Below are 16,626 nucleotides of genomic sequence, written 5' to 3'. Positions count from 1 at the left end.
ACTTTTGTAACAATTCTGCCATAAGAGATTGCGATCCTTTCTATACCATCCATAATTTAAAATAAAAACAAAACGTCAATAAAATAATGGCCGCCAGTTGTTTATATTGCGGCTTATGAACTAAAAACTTGAATATAAAATAAAATATCAGGAATTTCTTTCGCATAAGCTTCTCTATGAATAAATTCGATGTATCGTCCTGTTTAGCAAGCGGCTTCCGTTGTAAGTCGCGAAACTTAAAAAATGTTGGCCTTATTGATGTTAAACAGAATGAGCATGAAGCGACGTAGTTTACGTGCTAAAGAGGCTGCATTTAAGGCCGAAAAGAAGCCGGACACGCAGTCCATGTACTGCCGGACCTGCCTCAGCGCCGAGGAGCTCGTGGCTATCTTTTACAGCCCTGGGATGGAAAAGAAACGAAGTGAGGAATTGAGACTCGTCACCGGTTTAGAGGTACTGTTTTACTGATATTATTGCTTAAAGGTGGTCTGCCGTGTATATAAAAGACATATCATTCCTCTAATTAATTGCAAATATCAAATACTTCTATCTTTACTAATTATTATTCTCTTTATTTATTATTTTTCTTATGTTAGGTTTTTTATAATATGCATATAAAAGTAAAATATAAAAACACTTACAAAACAATACAAAATACATATAAACAAATTATAAAAAACCTAACCTAGGGTGCCGCCAGCAGCAGGGCAGGGCCCAAGCTGCCGGTGGTCAGGGCCGCAGAGAGAGGAACCGGCGGACTATCCGCGCCGTGTCCAAGATCACCGCCTTCTGCATCTGACCCTTGATCCAACCACCTAGCGAGAGTCTCTAATTATTATTATTATTATAGCCTCTTTGTTTCCATACTCTATTCAATTATTTGGTTTCTATTTCAGTTTTTAAATTTGTTTAAAATAGGTTTTTAAGGTGTTGTTGTTTCTGTTGATTTTTCTTTCTTGGGGTATGGATCCCGTTTGGGTAAAGGCCTCCTCCCATTTCTTCCATAAATATCTATGTTTGGCATTGTACATCCAGTCTTTCCCGGCAACCTCTACTATGTCATTGGTCCACCGTTTGACAGGTTTTCCAGTTTTCCTCTTCGCTGGTAATGGTCCTTTCCATCTTGTTGTTAGTGTTGTCCATCTGTTATCTGTATACCTTGAGATGTGAGATCTTTACTAATACCACACAATAATTAATAGTACTACCGTAATTACTACCCTTCCTTGTAAGGTTAATGTGAAGGCCAATAACCGTCCAAGCTCTTTTGTCCCTTTAAACTCTTGCGTAATACTTCTCTTTCAGATAATGGAAAATGACGGCCTCTCACAAAAAATGTGCACCAGCTGCATAGAGAAAATGAACAGCGCCTTACAATTTAGAAAACAGAGCAAGAAAGCTGAAAAATCCCTATTAAATATGTCCCTTGGACTCAAACCAAAGAAAAAATCAATATCAAAAGCAACACGGAAAACAGTAAAACTGAAAAGCCCAAAGCTGCAAAAGATAAAGCAAAAAGTGGAAAAAGAGGAATTGGACTATGATTGTTCATATGATGATTTTCAGAACGATGATGATTATCCGGAGGTTCCGGTGCTTGAGTATCCGGATGTGGAGGGGAAACCTAAAATAAAGCAGGTAACTAACAAATTTGGCAACCTTTTGAAAAGTTAAACCAGTCAGAATAGAAATCATCATTTTTAGGAATTTCAAATAGCTACCAATAATGGTTTTCTCTAAAGTTAAAGCAGTAATAGCCGGGTCCACATAGAGGCAATTTCCTCGCGCACACAACAACCAGTGTAGACATGCCTCGCGCGCACCGCCTCAGCCGAGGCATGTCTACACTGGCCGTTTTGTGCGTGAGGAAATTGCCTCGCGTGTGTGCTCGCTCTGTGTGGACTTGGCTAATTGCGAATTTTTAGTTGTTGAAGAGCCACAATTGTACCTTTAAAGAGCCGCGAGCCATAGTTTGCCTACCCCTGCCTTATACAATATTATTATTGTAATGCTTTCATTGTTTAGTGTTAGCAGTTTCCATGATTCAGTTTTTACGTATTATTATTTTCCAAAATGGCACAGCCTGTATGTCTGCGAGGTGTACAGCTCACGCACCTAATATTATCGTAAAGTATGTACAAATCAAGTCCGGATTCATACTGGAATTTAAACACACACACACACACAGTGTGAATTTAAATTCTTTTGTAGTTTCGACTAAACATCTAGCAACCTTCACCAAGGAGGAGTTTTGGCCGAAGTTCTGTGGTTGCGAACTGCAACGCAGCCATACCTATAATTGTGTGTTTTTTGTTTTAGGATATTTATAATCATATGTAAGAGTGTAATTTAGATTAAGGTATTTATTTATGGGCCAATAGTGCCCAATAGTTGCCTGAAAATAAAGATATTTAATTTCAATAACAATCTCTAAATTTTAACTTATCTTTCCCCAGCTTCTAAAGAAGCCAGGCGTCCGAAAGCGGGTGTCCATCCCGAATGCGGCGTCCTACAAGTGTCCCACTTGCAGCAAGGAGTTCCGTATGAAGGCCACGTATAAGGCACACATGAGATTCCACACCAACTACTGTGTGTGTGAGGTAAGCACTAGCATATGTAAACGGGTATCCATCCGGAACGCGGCGTCCTACAAGTGTCCCACTTGCAGCAAGGAGTTCCGTATGAAGGCCACGTATAAGGCACACATGAGGTTCCACACCAACTACTGTGTGTGTGAGGTAAGCACTAGCATATGTAAACGGGTATCCATCCGGAACGCGGCGTCCTACAAGTGTCCTACTTGCAGCAAGGAGTTCCGTATGAAGGCCACGTATAAGGCACACATGAGATTCCACACCAACTACTGTGTGTGTGAGGTAAGCACTAGCATATGTAAACGGGTATCCATCCAGAACGCGGCGTCCTACAAGTGTCCCACTTGCAACAAGGAGTTCCGTATGAAGGCCACGTATAAGGTACGAGTCACGAATTAATAAACTGTCACCAACTACTTAAATATAATTATATACTTCTTAATAGTTTTATATTAATTAATTCATTTATACACTTTTTCTTAAGCAAAATATTATTGAATTTAGGATTCTGAGTTGAAATAAAGTAAACAATTCATAATAAGAGTGTTGTGTACAATTGAAAACATATAACTAATTAAAATTATTATGTTTCTGCCAATGTTGCAGGCGTGTGGCAAACGTTGCCGCAACAACAACCAGCTGCAAGAGCACAAACGCGCGCGTCATGGATTAGGACGGATACACAAGTGTGCCTACTGCGAGTACAGCTCCGCCACCAAGGAGGCGCTCACGGTAAGTGCCACATATAATTGAAGGCATGTTTACAAAAACAACATAACTAACATTTTTTGCGGATTTGAGTTTTTGGTATCATAGCATTCGTCTAAGCAGGATCTACACGTAGAGCAAAAGATAGTGTCCAAAAATGACCCTAATTGTCCAAAATTAGTCGCAATCCACTAGTTAAGTAAGATAAATCTGTACCTTTCTGATATAATACAAAACATAATTTCTATAGAAACTTATTTTCTTACAAAAAGAACATAACTAATTTTTTTTTACAAAAACAGCATAAGTGACGGACTTATTTTTTTATTTTTTTCCAAAAATACTGGTTTTAGAAATGTGTAATCGTATATTTGGGAACTATTGGCCACTTACTAAAATCACCTATACAATGTTTATGTCCAATAACTAATATATAAGAAGACATTTAGTTTTTTTCGTTTCCTGTAAATTCATGTCTAGTGTAGTTGTTGTTTTTGTAAACATGCCTTCAATTCATAATTCTTTATTGCAACCATGGTACAGTATAGATGTAAATTATAATATAAAATGTCTCACATGGACCCTGTAAGGGAACAGCATATCAATAGCTTACTCATAACCAAAGCGGTACTGTCATAGTAAATTTTGTAACCACTGAAAATTCACTGCCATCTATCGACATACTTTAAAACTAAAAATTAAGATTTATAAAAATACGTTAAAATGTATTTAAATATGGATAAATGATTTTTTTATTTGCATTAATTATTTTTATATGATTTTGACCCATGTTCTTTCACTGATATGCGTTAAAATTATAAATAACATACGAAACCATCAACGCCCTCTATACGAGAGTAGGCCAAAACTAGTGGCGCCATCTGATCGAGAATCAAATTTTCGTGATTTTCGAGGCACGTTTTTTCCTTAGACTGTATCCATCTATTACGGAGTTATATCTATCTTTGCTCATAACGTATTATTATGTATATACTTATACAGTGTGGAAAAAATGAATGGGCCTTGGAGGGAAAGTGCCTTTAAACCTTAAGTTAGCTCGCTTTACTTGAAGGAAACATTCTTTAATTTTTTTAAAGAAACAAAACTGCATTTAAAGATTTTTTATTTGCTTAGTCTCGTCCGAGAATCGAACCGACTAAAAATAAAAGTTCATGTTAATCTTGAAATTTCTTCACGAAACATTAGTAGGTCTTACGTCTTACACTCGCCTATCGTACAAAATATCCATAAAATCGAATATTTAGTATTTTTAAATTTTTAGTAGTAGGTTCGATTCCGAAGGCAAGGCTAGCAAAGTTAAAAAAAATCTTCGAATGCAGTTTTGTTTCTTTTTTTAAATAAAATAATGTTTCCTTTAACCTCGTAAGGTCCACCATACAAATTAAGTTTCCCTATTTTTAATTTGAACCTTATTGTATAGAAGATTAGGGTGAATTTAGTTTGTTTTAGAAAACAATGAAACAAAAGAAATACTACTTAATTCAGTTAGTGTAAGGTTCAAATTAGATTGAAGAGTGTACATTTTAATGCACATTGGGCCTTACGAGGTTAAGTAAAATGAGCTAACTTAAGGTTCTAAGGTACTTTCCCTCCAGGGCCCATACATTTTTTCCACAATGTATATCTAAAATGTAAATTACCTACGCTAGTTTCCATTTTTCTCCTGAAATACCTAAACAATATCAGCAAAGATAAATATAACTCCGTAATAGATGGATACAGTCTAAGGAAAAACGTACCTCGAAAATCACGAAAATTTGATTCTCGATCAGATGGCGCCACTAGTTTTGGCCTACTCTCGTATAGAGGGCGTTGACTGTTTCGTTTGTTATTTATAACTTTAACGCATACCAGTGAAAGGACATGGGTCAAAATCATATAAAAATAATTAATGCAAATAAAAAAATCATTTATCCATATTTAAATACATTTTAACCTATTTTTATAAATCTTCAATTTTAGTTTTAAAGTATGTCGATAGATGGCAGTGAATTTACAGTGGTTACTAAAGATAGATATAACTCCGTAATAGATGGATACAGTCTAAGGAAAAAACGTGCCTCGAAAATCAAGAAAATTTGATTCTCGTTCAGAGGGCGCTACTAGTTTTGGCCTACAGTCGTATAGATGGCGTTGACGGTTTCGTTTGTTATTTAACAATTTTAACGCATATCAGTGAAAGAACATGGGTCATAATCATATAAAAATAATTAATGCAAATAAAAAAAAATATTTATCCATATTTAAATACATTTTAACCTATTTTTATAAATCTTCATTTTTAGTTTTAAAGTATGTCGATAGATGGCAGTGAATTTACAGTGGTTATATAGTAAGTAAGTAAGTAAGTAATCATTTATTGTCAGATTGTGCATGTCAGTATACAGATGTTACAATAGTATCTTATAATAGTAAGTGTCACAATCAACCGGTTTAGGGTATACAATAGTGTCAGTGTGTTATTGACAGATTCACGAGCGGCGGCACACAGGCGAGCGCCCATACATCTGCGATCACTGCGGCGCCTCCTTCCACCGCCGGTCCAATCTAGTCCAGCACATCGCCATACATCTGCCCGAGAAAAACTTCCAGGTACGTTTAGTGCTCCGAGGAATTGTTCGGATTAATCCCTGCAGCTTCTTTTCGCCATCGCCCTACGCGACAACATTACCATCCTCACCACTTAGATGGTTGGCAGTCCTCAACTGTGCGTTTCTCTAGAAACTTCCTGCCTCGCACAGCTAAACTGTGGAATGAACTGTCGCCTGCGGTACCGGACCGATATGACCTTCAAACCTTCAAGAAAAGAGCGTATTCCTATCTTAAAGGCCGGCAACGCACTTACAACCCCTCTGGTGTTGCGGGTGTCCATGGGCGGCGGTAATCGCTTACCATCAGGTGATCCGTCTGCTCGTTTGCCTCCTATTTCATAATTAAAAAAAAATAGTACAGTCAAGGGCATAAATGTGACGTTTTCAACTAAAAGGTACCACATTGTCGGCTGTCGATAAGGTTGGTTTCAAATTCAATCTGTATGGAAATAGCACCTTATATACTAACACACTGGACCACGGTCTGCAATAAATATTTCAATTTCAATATACATTCCCAAAGTTTCAAAAATATGTGTACGCTCTTACAACTTAGACAGTATAGTCGTGTTCACATATTTTTGAACCATTTGTCTGGATCGATATTTTTGCCTTCGACTGTAGTACATACTTACAGTCGCAACAAGAACATTTCAACATTAGATTGTGCAACGAGGGGGGTTAAGCGAGATTTTGTAAACGAGGTCTATAATTTTATCTGTCAATCTCTTGACAACGAGGGCTGCCGCGTTTAATTTCGCCGCTAGGGGCGCTAGTGTAAATGGAGGTCTTTCAAAATGTCAAATGCATAGAAGTTTGGGGGGTTTCAAGCTTTTTTATCGGGAATTTTCACCCCTTATTCATAATTGTCCATCTTTGAATAATCACGGTAAACAATAGATATAGCTCAATAAATGTTAGTGGTTTAAAAACTGACAACTAATAATATGCGAAATTAAACAGATTGAAAAAATGGCACATTTAGACGTTAAAATACTTTTGTGTATATTAGAACGTATTGATTTTATAAAAATAAGCATAGAAGAATTTTGAGATCTGCTTTTCTGGACCTACGTCTACAGTGGCGCCAACTGGTGAGCACAAAAACGGTAGCCCTCATTTAGTTCGCCAAATTCTGAAGGCAAGTTTACGTATCCTACCTACGAAGAACTACCGTTAGCGAGATGTAGGATTTTTGCTATTCGAAACAGTGACATCTACCAGGAAATTTAAACACATTCAAATAGGCGTTTTATACAGAATAATCATGAGTAGTTTTAACAAAAACACAAATTCGGTCTTTTTAAAACAAGAGTGAATAGGCTGTTACTGAACCGGTGAGCTCCATCTTAGGCCCTGTCTTCACTTTCCATCAGGTGTGACTAGGGCCAATCGCCGATCAGTTTATAATTTAAAAAAAAAATACCCTTCCCAATAACTATCCAGATATTTGTTTGATGATAATGAATTTATCAATGGTGGATTTCTCTACAGAAATTGGCATTATTGCCAAACTTTATTATCAGTAATTGTCACAATTATTATCTTGTGGCGTCCCCACTAGCTGCCACTGTCGACGTCATCTAACAGATGGCGTTAGGGAGCTAGAACGCAATTAGCTAGAAACCTACATCGCGCTTACGAAGTTTCAAATGTCACTAACTATATATACTCCTTCTGTCTAACTCTCATAACCACCGCCTGGAGAGAGTACTCTCTATTGGCCCTCTAAATCTACCACAATCTAAAAATAATCGTGATAATTATCATTGTTTCTGATATTTTTGGATTTGACATTCCCTTCTAGTCATTCGATTTTGAACCGTAATTCTTATTAGAGATTCGTTTTTGTTATAAGTATGATGGCAAGTATTAGACCGCGAGCCAGGCGCAAATTTTGTCAGTCATCGCCTCGGGCGAAAACTTGTATAGCGGTTAACGGCTATGTATGATGAACCCTCGTGAACGTCAGCTGCCGCTCCGTTGGTGGGTTGAGGAATGGTAGCCACCGAAACGCGTAACACGGTTTTTCCACCGCGATACAACCGGCTGACGAAACTATCATCTGACAAAGTATCAAACGGGAGGCGATGACGCCGATGACTGAAAAGAATTTTCTTTTTTACATGTTCATGTGACCAGCTGACGGTCTTTCCACAGCGATAAAATCGGCTGACGATTTTGTTCATTCACAAATAGCATCTAAACTATCATCTGACAAAGTATCAAGCGGGAGGCGATGATTAAACTTTTTTTATAGACTTTATTTGCTGCCATTCCTCAACCCACCAACGGAGCGGCAGCTGACGTTCACGAGGGTTCATCATACTTAGCCGTTAACCACTATCCGTGTTTTCGCCCGGGAGGCGATTGGTCATGGAAATCTGTTCCTGGCCCGCGGTCTATATGTTGCCGCTACGGAATAAAGGGTTTAAGTTAGTTTATGTTGCCACACCCTTGCAGCGTTAATGTTGAGACTGTATTTAATCATAAGATCCTCTGTACACATGAAACGCAATAAAATATATAAGTATAGGTATCATTTTGGTGCGCAGTGCGACATGTGCCCGAAGCGGCTGAAATCGCGCAAGTTCCTTCAGATCCACAAGCACAACGCGCACACGGGCAAGCGCTACGGCTACCTGTGCCCGGTGTGCGCGCATCGCTTCGAGAAACCCAACAAGGTGCGCGCGCACGCGCGCCGGGTGCACGGACACGATGCGCGCGCGCCCATCGTGCGCGTGCAGCTCTAGCTATGACCAATGACTGACTTTACGATTAGATAACTAATTTTTTAGTTATATGATGTCACCAAGTTATAATATTTGTTTTTTATGAAAAAAAAATTTTTTCGCCTATTTTGGTGTCCCACTGCTGGGCAAAGGCCTCCCCTCGTTTTCTCTTATATTTATCTAAAGAGAGCTGTCTTGAAATCGACGATTTTATGAAATCGATGAATGCTTTAAATTCGTCCCTTTTTATTTTTTACAAATATACAATTATTTATTTAATTTATAACAAACTTACAATAATAATATCTGTAATATCTCCGGTGTTGCAGGCGTCCGTAGGCTACGGTAACTGCTTACCATCAGGCGGGCCGTATGCTTGATTGCCACCGACGTGGCATAAAAAAAATGTAACCTAAAATTTAAATTACCTACAAAGATAAATGCTTCAAATTTGTCTCTTTTTATTTTTTACAAATATACAATTATTATTCAATCAATAACAAACTTACAATAAAATGTAAACTAAAATTAAAATTACCTACAAAACTAAAATTAATACCTAAAAAATAAATAAAACATAATGTAGGTGACCTAGCCCAATATGCATATATGTGGTATTTTCTATAAAAAGGGACCTTATTGTTGATGGCGCTTACGCCATTATAAACGATGCTCCGATATAAATACAATGCCGCGCGACGCTGTGCGGCGTAAGCGCCATCGACAATAAGGTCCCTTTTCATAGAAAATTTATATTAGGCTAGATCACCCAGGTCCGATCCCTGCGGAAGAGTACCCATAAGGTTACCTGCGTGGCCTTTGCATCGCTATGACGATCCACCCACGAGTCACCGGTGATCCATGTTTTTTTTTGATAAATATCATCATCTTCCTCGCGTTGTCCCGGCATTTTGCCACGGCTCCATGGGAGCCTGGGGTCCGCTTGGCAACTAATCCCAAGAATTGGCGTAGGCACTAGTTTTTACGAAAGCGACTGCCATCTGACCGTCCAACCCAGAGGGGAAACTAGGCCTTGTCGGGATTAGTCCGGTTTCCTCACGATGTTTTCCTTCACCGAAAAGCGACTGGTAAATGACTGGTTTTTTGATAAATATTTACTTTTAAAAAAAAATGTGTATAGTGTATATATGTACTTAGTATTTATTTTTTATGATCTTTAATAATAAATTGACATGATATTAAATCGCTAAATAATCAGTATTTCTAATTAAATTAGTCATACAATTTGTATTTTATACGGTTTTATTTTACGTATTTATTCAATATGAAATTTAAACTTTAATTTTTATTTCCAAATCATTACTCTCCGTCATTTAATAATTTATTGCAACCAGTAAAATTTTATTACTTACATATTACTGGAAATAGTAGGTAGAAATGACCAATTCAATTCTCATGAGCATGATTGACCTTTTAAAATTCATTAAAAAAAAACCCTATCGTTTTTAAGACTATCGACAAACCACATGACTATTAAATTAGTTGTGTAGGCTTTTTATCAGGGAAGGGTAGCACATGGACCCTTTAGGCATGGAATGACACATATTATACAAAATGACAATTAAAATAAACATTGACATGACACTCGCTAGAGTTGCGCTGCGCTCGCTCGGCATTTATAAGGTAAGGTAACGGCACTAGTTCATATCACAAAGATGCAAATATTTATCTAACTTTGCCATTAATACTTAACTTTGCCCACTTTGCTTTTACGTTCAAGATGTGGAATGAGCTTCTGAGGTGTTTCCCTTGCGCTATGACATGGGGTTCTTCAAGCAGGTATTTAGGGTTCTCAAAGGTTGGCAACGCATAAGTGGCTCCTCTGAAGTTGCTTGGTGTTGGCGATGACTGCTTCCCATCAGGCGGCTCGTAATAAGACATAAAAAAAACCACTGCCCGCTATAAATGCTATATGTACTCAAATGTTTGTTTTGCTCTATTGTTGTTTTAATTTTTTTTTTCTCTCTACTTAAATCTGCAATCATCTGTTCTAGCCATAATCAGATGGTGTATTTTATACATATTTTTAGTGTTTTAATGAATAATAATATATTTACACGGATGAAGTTGGCCTACATCCCTACAATGTCTCATGTTATATAGGATGATTTTATTTTCACTGACCAAACTCTGAGGGGTGAATATGTACAGTCAAGGACATAAATATATATACATTCGCAGTTTCAAAAATAGGTGTACGCTCTTACACCTTATAAAATTAAGTTCACATATTTTTGAGCCATTTGTCTGGATCGATATTTTTGCCTTCGACTGTAGGTCATATTCATACTGAAACACTTTTACTATGGGGCCAACCCCGAAATCGCTTATAAAATTCAGCTGTTCTATAGAAAACATTGACCATTCACCGAAATGTATGAGACGCCAGATCGCACTTAAACTATCGTGAGACATATTTCAAAATATTTATCAGTGCACGACGAACAACCGCCGCGGACACTCGTGCCTGAGGATGGATTCCCAAAGAATCCGAAACATGTCGCCAAAAGCGACTAAAAATAATAGTGAGTAAAAACCGTACTGATAAATATTTTGAGACGCCAGATTTTTTTTTCGCGCATGACCGCGTACGTATTACCTACATATTCACCCCTCAAAGTTTGGTTAAGGGGCCCACTGACTATCAGTCCGCCGGACGATATCGGCCTGTCAGTTAGAACAAAAATTTGTCAGTTCCGAACAACTGACAGGCCGATATCGTCCGGCGGACTGATAGTCAGTGGACCCATTTAGAGATAACAATATCACCCTGTATGTAACTAAAACAGAATTATAATTATCTGATAGCTTTATTCCAGTATTTTGTTGCCCCAGAGTGTTTGTATATTAGGTAAGAAGGTTAAAAAAAATATTTGCATCTTTTATTGTTTTGAAATGAAATATATCTTGTGTATAGAGCACTAGTGGTTGACATTAAGGACTATTTACAACTTGCATTTATCTTTTCAACCGATGCAAAAATACTCAATAAGACTTTTATGATAATTACCCATGGCAAATAAGTTTCATGTTATTTGTAGTTTATTGTCAACTACTGGTCCTATGACAAACACTAGTGCCTTTACCTTATCTTTTTTGTCTTATTTAAAGCATGAAAATACCATGTGATTTCTACTCCAGTGAGGAAATTCAAAGGGATAATATTATACATATACATGATGGTTAAAAAATAAGTGCATTCCCGTTGCCAGGGAGGTTTTGGGATAGGGTTGCCACCTTTTTTCTATACATATATAGTATTTTTGTCAAAATATTGAAAAAATATAGTATTTACTGGGAAATTTGAAAAAAAGAAAAAAAAATGGGCCGCCGATTTGAGGCGAATTAAAAATCCAAGTCGCATACGATGCGATATCGGTGACATTTGTATACCCTATTCTTAAGTGATGAAAATATTGTATTTTTCGTACTATATTGTTTATGTACAAGTGACTAAAATATAGTACGATACTATATATTATAGTATGGGTGGCAACCCTATTTTGGGATTATACTGAGCAACTTTTACTATGGGACCAACCACAAAGTCGCGAAAAAAAAAATGTACCCTCCCATAGAAAATGGACCAGCCAAAATGTATGAAACAGCCAAATTTTTTTTCGCGATTTCGGTGTTGGTCCCATAATAAAAGTTGCTCAGTATAATCCCAAAAACTCCCTAGCAACGGGAATCCACTTATCTTTTAGCCACAGTGTATATCCCTAGCAAAGATACATTGATTGACTAAGATGTGTAAAATCTAAGACAATTTCGTGTTTCGAATTTGACAGGTAAACGAGATGGCGCCGATTGTCAAAAGTTGACGTTTGACAATTCAGTGACCGCAAAAAATATGGCGCAGTACAGCGTGTCTTGTATATTAAACTGAGGGGCACATTTTTAGGGTTCCGTACCCAAAGGGTAAAAACGGGACCCTATTACTAAGACTTTGCTGTCTGTCTGTCACCAGGCTGTATCGCATGAACCGTGATAGCTAGACAGTTGAAATTTTCACAGATGATGTATTTATGTTGCCGCTATAACAACAAATACTAAAAACAGAATAAAATAAATATTTATGTGGGGGTCCCATACAACAAACGTGATTTTGCCGTTTTTTTGCGTAATGGTATGGAACCCTTCGTGCGCGAGTCCGTCTCGCACTTGGCCGGTTTTTTCTTAGACTTTACCTCTCTATTACAATCAATTCTCTTTGTCCCTAGATAATCAGATGTCCAGCTATTTTCTTATTGACAAGTGTTTCGTGTTTCAGTGTACGCTGTGCATGAAACGCGAGAAATCGAAAAAACTTCTGCAAGTGCACGTGTTTAAAGCACACCGGGAGAAGAGATACAGGTATATTGATTAAAACTCACGATTTCTAGTCCAGGGATGTTGCCAATATTCGCATCCGCAAACGCGGAACATCCGCATTATTTTCAACATAAATCTATATGCATAAAATCGATGCGGATCTTAATGCGGATGCGGATGTGGAACAGGTAGGTGAAGGAACGTCTTAGCGGCGGCGTAAGTGCTAGGTAATTTCGTCATTAGCCAATAGGAAACTCGTTTCGTTTTTGTGATTCGTTGTTTGAGCACTTAGCCTATGACGGACAGCGACAAGAAGTGAAAAGTAAAAATTTTGCGCCATTCGTCACGGTTCTGTGCGACCTGGAGCCACTTCTTCCCCGCAGTCCTTTTGATGTCGTCGTCCCAACGCATCTGGGGTCTACTTTGAGGACGCTCTTCCCCCCATTGTCGCCACTCGAGTACTCGTTTACTCCACGAATCGGTGTTTCGTGCTATGACCAGCCCATTTCCACTTCAAACTGGCTACGCGTTTTACCAACATCAGTGACCTTGCTCTGTTGTCTCAGCCACTCATTCGTTTTACGGTATCTCAATGTGATCCCCACCAGTTTTCACTCTCACGCCCGCAATAAATCGTAATTTGTCTTGATTTTTATTTGAAGTAGATTCAGGGGCGTAGCTAGAGGATATTGCGCCCCCTGACGACTAACAAAAGTTTCCCTGCTGCTGCCTTTTGTCCATTTTGGCGCCCCCCCTTGGATGGCGCCCGGGGCACTTGCCCCCTCTGCCCCCCCCTAGTTACGCCACTGAGTAGTTTTTTTGTTTAGGTACATCTGCCCGGTGTGCAGAGACACGTTCACTCGGCCCGGCAACGTGCGCCAGCACCTCGCGCGCTCGCACGGCGTGTCGCGCGCCGACCAGCCGCCCATCGACCGCTTCCAGGTACCTTTACCTTACACCTGCATTCCACGAGAATATCTTCTTTTCTTAATGGACTTGAGGGCGGTGTTGCCCGTAGTCAATGTCACGTAAAAGGGTAGGAACAAAATAAATGCTCTTAGAGCACGACGCTGTTCGGTGGTTGTTGTAGTTGTCTCGTAAAACCGATAGCTGGATTTTACGAGAAGCACGTGGACTACCGGCCGTTGACTCCAAAATGGTGGTTAAACACGCTTTGAGATTAATTCTCCATTCACTGCACACTACCACATTAGATTATTGTATAATAAAGCTATCGATATTACACTTTAAACAATATTAATGAGCAAAAAACAAAGGAATTAATCACGAGGCTACTATCAAGATGGCGTTCGAACCGGAAGTCCCACGAGAATATCGAATCATATTGAGGAGTGATCTCATTATATTTACCTTTTTAACACTTTAAGCTCTCGCGTTTTGTACACATAATTAATCTCATTACCGGGTCTAGCGCGATTAAATTTCATTATTCTACCTTTTTTCCGACGTTTCAACTAGGTTGCACTTCAATCAATCTTTATGCAGAATGGCTCCATCGATACTGTCGATGATTTCGCCAACGTCAAAGTGGGATCCACGTGGGATCGAGTTATATTTCTTCAATCTTGATGTAAATCAGCCAGTGTACGGTAAAAGTATAAATAATACAATTATGGCCTCTAGGGCTCTATCCAGATACGGTTAGAGGTAGAAATACCAAATGCTCTTAGAGCACGACGTTGTTCGGTAGTTGTGATATTATGAGCTCTTGTATAGCGATAGCGACTATACAAGGGCCACGTGGAGCTACTTAGCGTTGACGCCAAAACGGTGGATAAACTCGTATCTAAATTAATTCTTCATTATCCGCACACGTCTTCATTAGTTTACTGCACAATAAGCTATCAGTATTACACTTCAAACAACGTTAATGAGCAAAAACAAAAAATTTATCCCGACTCGATGTCGCCAAGATGGCGGTCGTCAAGCAACTTCTAGGTTGCACTTGCTGTGGTCACGGAACACTGACGTCCCAGCAAATGTCAATTGAAATATTGGTAAACAACACTAAACTAGCCGGACTTCCGGTTCGAGCGCCATTTTGATAGTTAGCATCGTGATTAATTACTTTGTTTTTTGCTCATTAATATTGTTTAAAGTGTAATATCGATAGCTTATTATACAGTAAACTAATGTGGTAGTGTGCAGTGAATGGAGAATTAATTTTGAAGCGCGTTTAACCACCATCTTGGAGTCAACGGCCGGTAGTCCACGTGCTTCTTGTAAAGTCTAGCTATCGATTTACAAGAGCTAACAAATCACCGTACACTGTCTTGTACAACCGTACATTTTTTGTCGTTTTTAAACCTCTTAAAACCTTGATACTGGCGAAATAGTCCCACTGGGCTGAAGCCATAATTTTAAAAGAAGAAGAAGACTAAACTACCCGCCGTTAGTTTATATAAATGTTCCGGGGTAGACAAATAAATTTTATCTACCCGTTTCTGTTTAATGTTTATTGTCCACGGCACAAGCATGCAAGCAAGGTAAAATAATGAAATTTAATCACGTCAGACCCGGTAATGACATTAATTATCTACCATTTTGCCGAACACTGTGTCATTTTTCTGCTGCGAGGGACAAGGAAATAATACATACCTTTATCTGCCCTTCTAAGCAGAAAGTGTCCCGAAAATGGATAAATGTAATAAACCGGCATACCTGGCAATCAGTATTGTTATAAGAAATATAACTTTGTTTAAGGGTCTCCGGCAAGCTCGGTTCTCCATACAAACGTAGTTCCGCTCTCATTTTAAAACGACTAGCTAGATTGCTCTGAAACTTTATACTTACAATAGGATAAGGTATATCTATATCTGTAATTAGTTTATGTAGCTTCAGCTACCATAGTTAAAAAAATACAGCGAATTTAAGTTTTTCACACAAAACTTGTTTTTGTACTATTTCGTTTGTTTTATAAACTGGAGCTATATAAACTAAATTCAGACCTAGATATACCTCATGTCATTGTATGTGCAAAGTTTCATTACAAACCAACACGTAGTTTTAAAATGAGAGCGGAACTACGTTTGTATGGGAAGGTGCAATTCGGCCGAGCTTGCCGGGGACTTAGTTAATAACACTAATTTGTTTTTATTTTTTATGCTTTGAAAGTAGGTCGTTGTATGTTATTCATTTCAACAGGTACACAGCAGCGCAACAGAAGATATCTCAACGCGGGTGCTCACTTATTTATAGATATACAAAAATTTTGTAATTCATGTAGAAAAGTGTCGTATTTTGTCAAAAATGTAAATATGAAAGGTACCTTTTGGATTCATGGAAATGTTAAGATAATTTGAGCAATAACAATAGGGTATTTTTTCATGTGCAATGACACTATATTAAATTTATAATACAAATTAACGGACGTACACCGAAATTTAGTTAGTTAGTTATATATATGAAATAGTTGTATATTGTATATATGAAATACTGTATTTGACATGTAAAACTATGTTTTATAAAGGAATAAATGAATGAATGAAAGAGTTACTTTCTTGACGATCAAAATTCATCCATGACAGACAGACAGATGATCACAAGACACTAGATACGATTTGGGACAATCAAAGAGAATTAAGTAGACATCAAAGAGGATATAATAGGATAGAGCGGTACTGT

General features: G+C 38.1%; 2 protein-coding genes across 3 annotated transcripts; both read left to right on the top strand.

The window, feature by feature from the left end:
* Positions 1-86: 86 nt before the first annotated feature.
* Positions 87-9,272, top strand: LOC134752221 (zinc finger protein 551-like). Of its 2 annotated transcripts, none has more exons than XM_063687843.1 (6): positions 87-453; positions 1,306-1,638; positions 2,457-2,738; positions 3,201-3,326; positions 5,793-5,915; positions 8,470-9,272. In XM_063687843.1, exons 1-6 carry the CDS (start codon positions 244-246, stop codon positions 8,665-8,667), a joined length of 1,272 nt encoding a protein of 423 aa, XP_063543913.1. In that variant the 5' UTR covers positions 87-243; the 3' UTR covers positions 8,668-9,272. The 2 variants fall into 2 exon arrangements, with proteins under 2 accessions (XP_063543913.1, XP_063543912.1); XM_063687842.1 differs by having other exon boundaries at positions 2,457-2,876; positions 8,470-9,271.
* A 596-nt stretch (positions 9,273-9,868) lies between these two features.
* On the top strand, positions 9,869-16,200 carry LOC134752399 (transcriptional repressor CTCFL-like). The gene is made up of 4 exons (XM_063688108.1): positions 9,869-10,290; positions 12,941-13,023; positions 13,809-13,986; positions 16,147-16,200. Exons 1-4 carry the CDS (start codon positions 10,222-10,224, stop codon positions 16,198-16,200), a joined length of 384 nt encoding a protein of 127 aa, XP_063544178.1. The 5' UTR covers positions 9,869-10,221.
* Positions 16,201-16,626: the final 426 nt, after the last annotated feature.

The sequence above is a fragment of the Cydia strobilella genome, chromosome 24 (assembly GCF_947568885.1).
Source record: "Cydia strobilella chromosome 24, ilCydStro3.1, whole genome shotgun sequence".
Classification (NCBI taxonomy): domain Eukaryota; kingdom Metazoa; phylum Arthropoda; class Insecta; order Lepidoptera; family Tortricidae; genus Cydia; species Cydia strobilella.
The sequence above is the reverse complement of the archived record's forward strand: the minus strand, read 5'-3'. Positions and strand labels throughout refer to the sequence as shown.

Excerpts from the sequence above, each read along its gene's own strand:
- LOC134752221 (XM_063687842.1), top strand. The coding sequence starts at position 244 with ATGTTGGCCTTATTGATGTTAAACAGAATGAGCATGAAGCGACGTAGT. Across the intron at positions 2,877-3,200 it reads CCAACTACTGTGTGTGTGAG|GCGTGTGGCAAACGTTGCCG; the intron begins GTAAGCACTAGC and ends CCAATGTTGCAG. Across the intron at positions 5,916-8,469 it reads TGCCCGAGAAAAACTTCCAG|TGCGACATGTGCCCGAAGCG; the intron begins GTACGTTTAGTG and ends TTTGGTGCGCAG.
- LOC134752399 (XM_063688108.1), top strand. The coding sequence starts at position 10,222 with ATGACAATTAAAATAAACATTGACATGACACTCGCTAGAGTTGCGCTG. Across the intron at positions 13,024-13,808 it reads CACCGGGAGAAGAGATACAG|GTACATCTGCCCGGTGTGCA; the intron begins GTATATTGATTA and ends TTTTTTGTTTAG. Across the intron at positions 13,987-16,146 it reads TCTTAATGGACTTGAGGGCG|GTACACAGCAGCGCAACAGA; the intron begins GTGTTGCCCGTA and ends TCATTTCAACAG.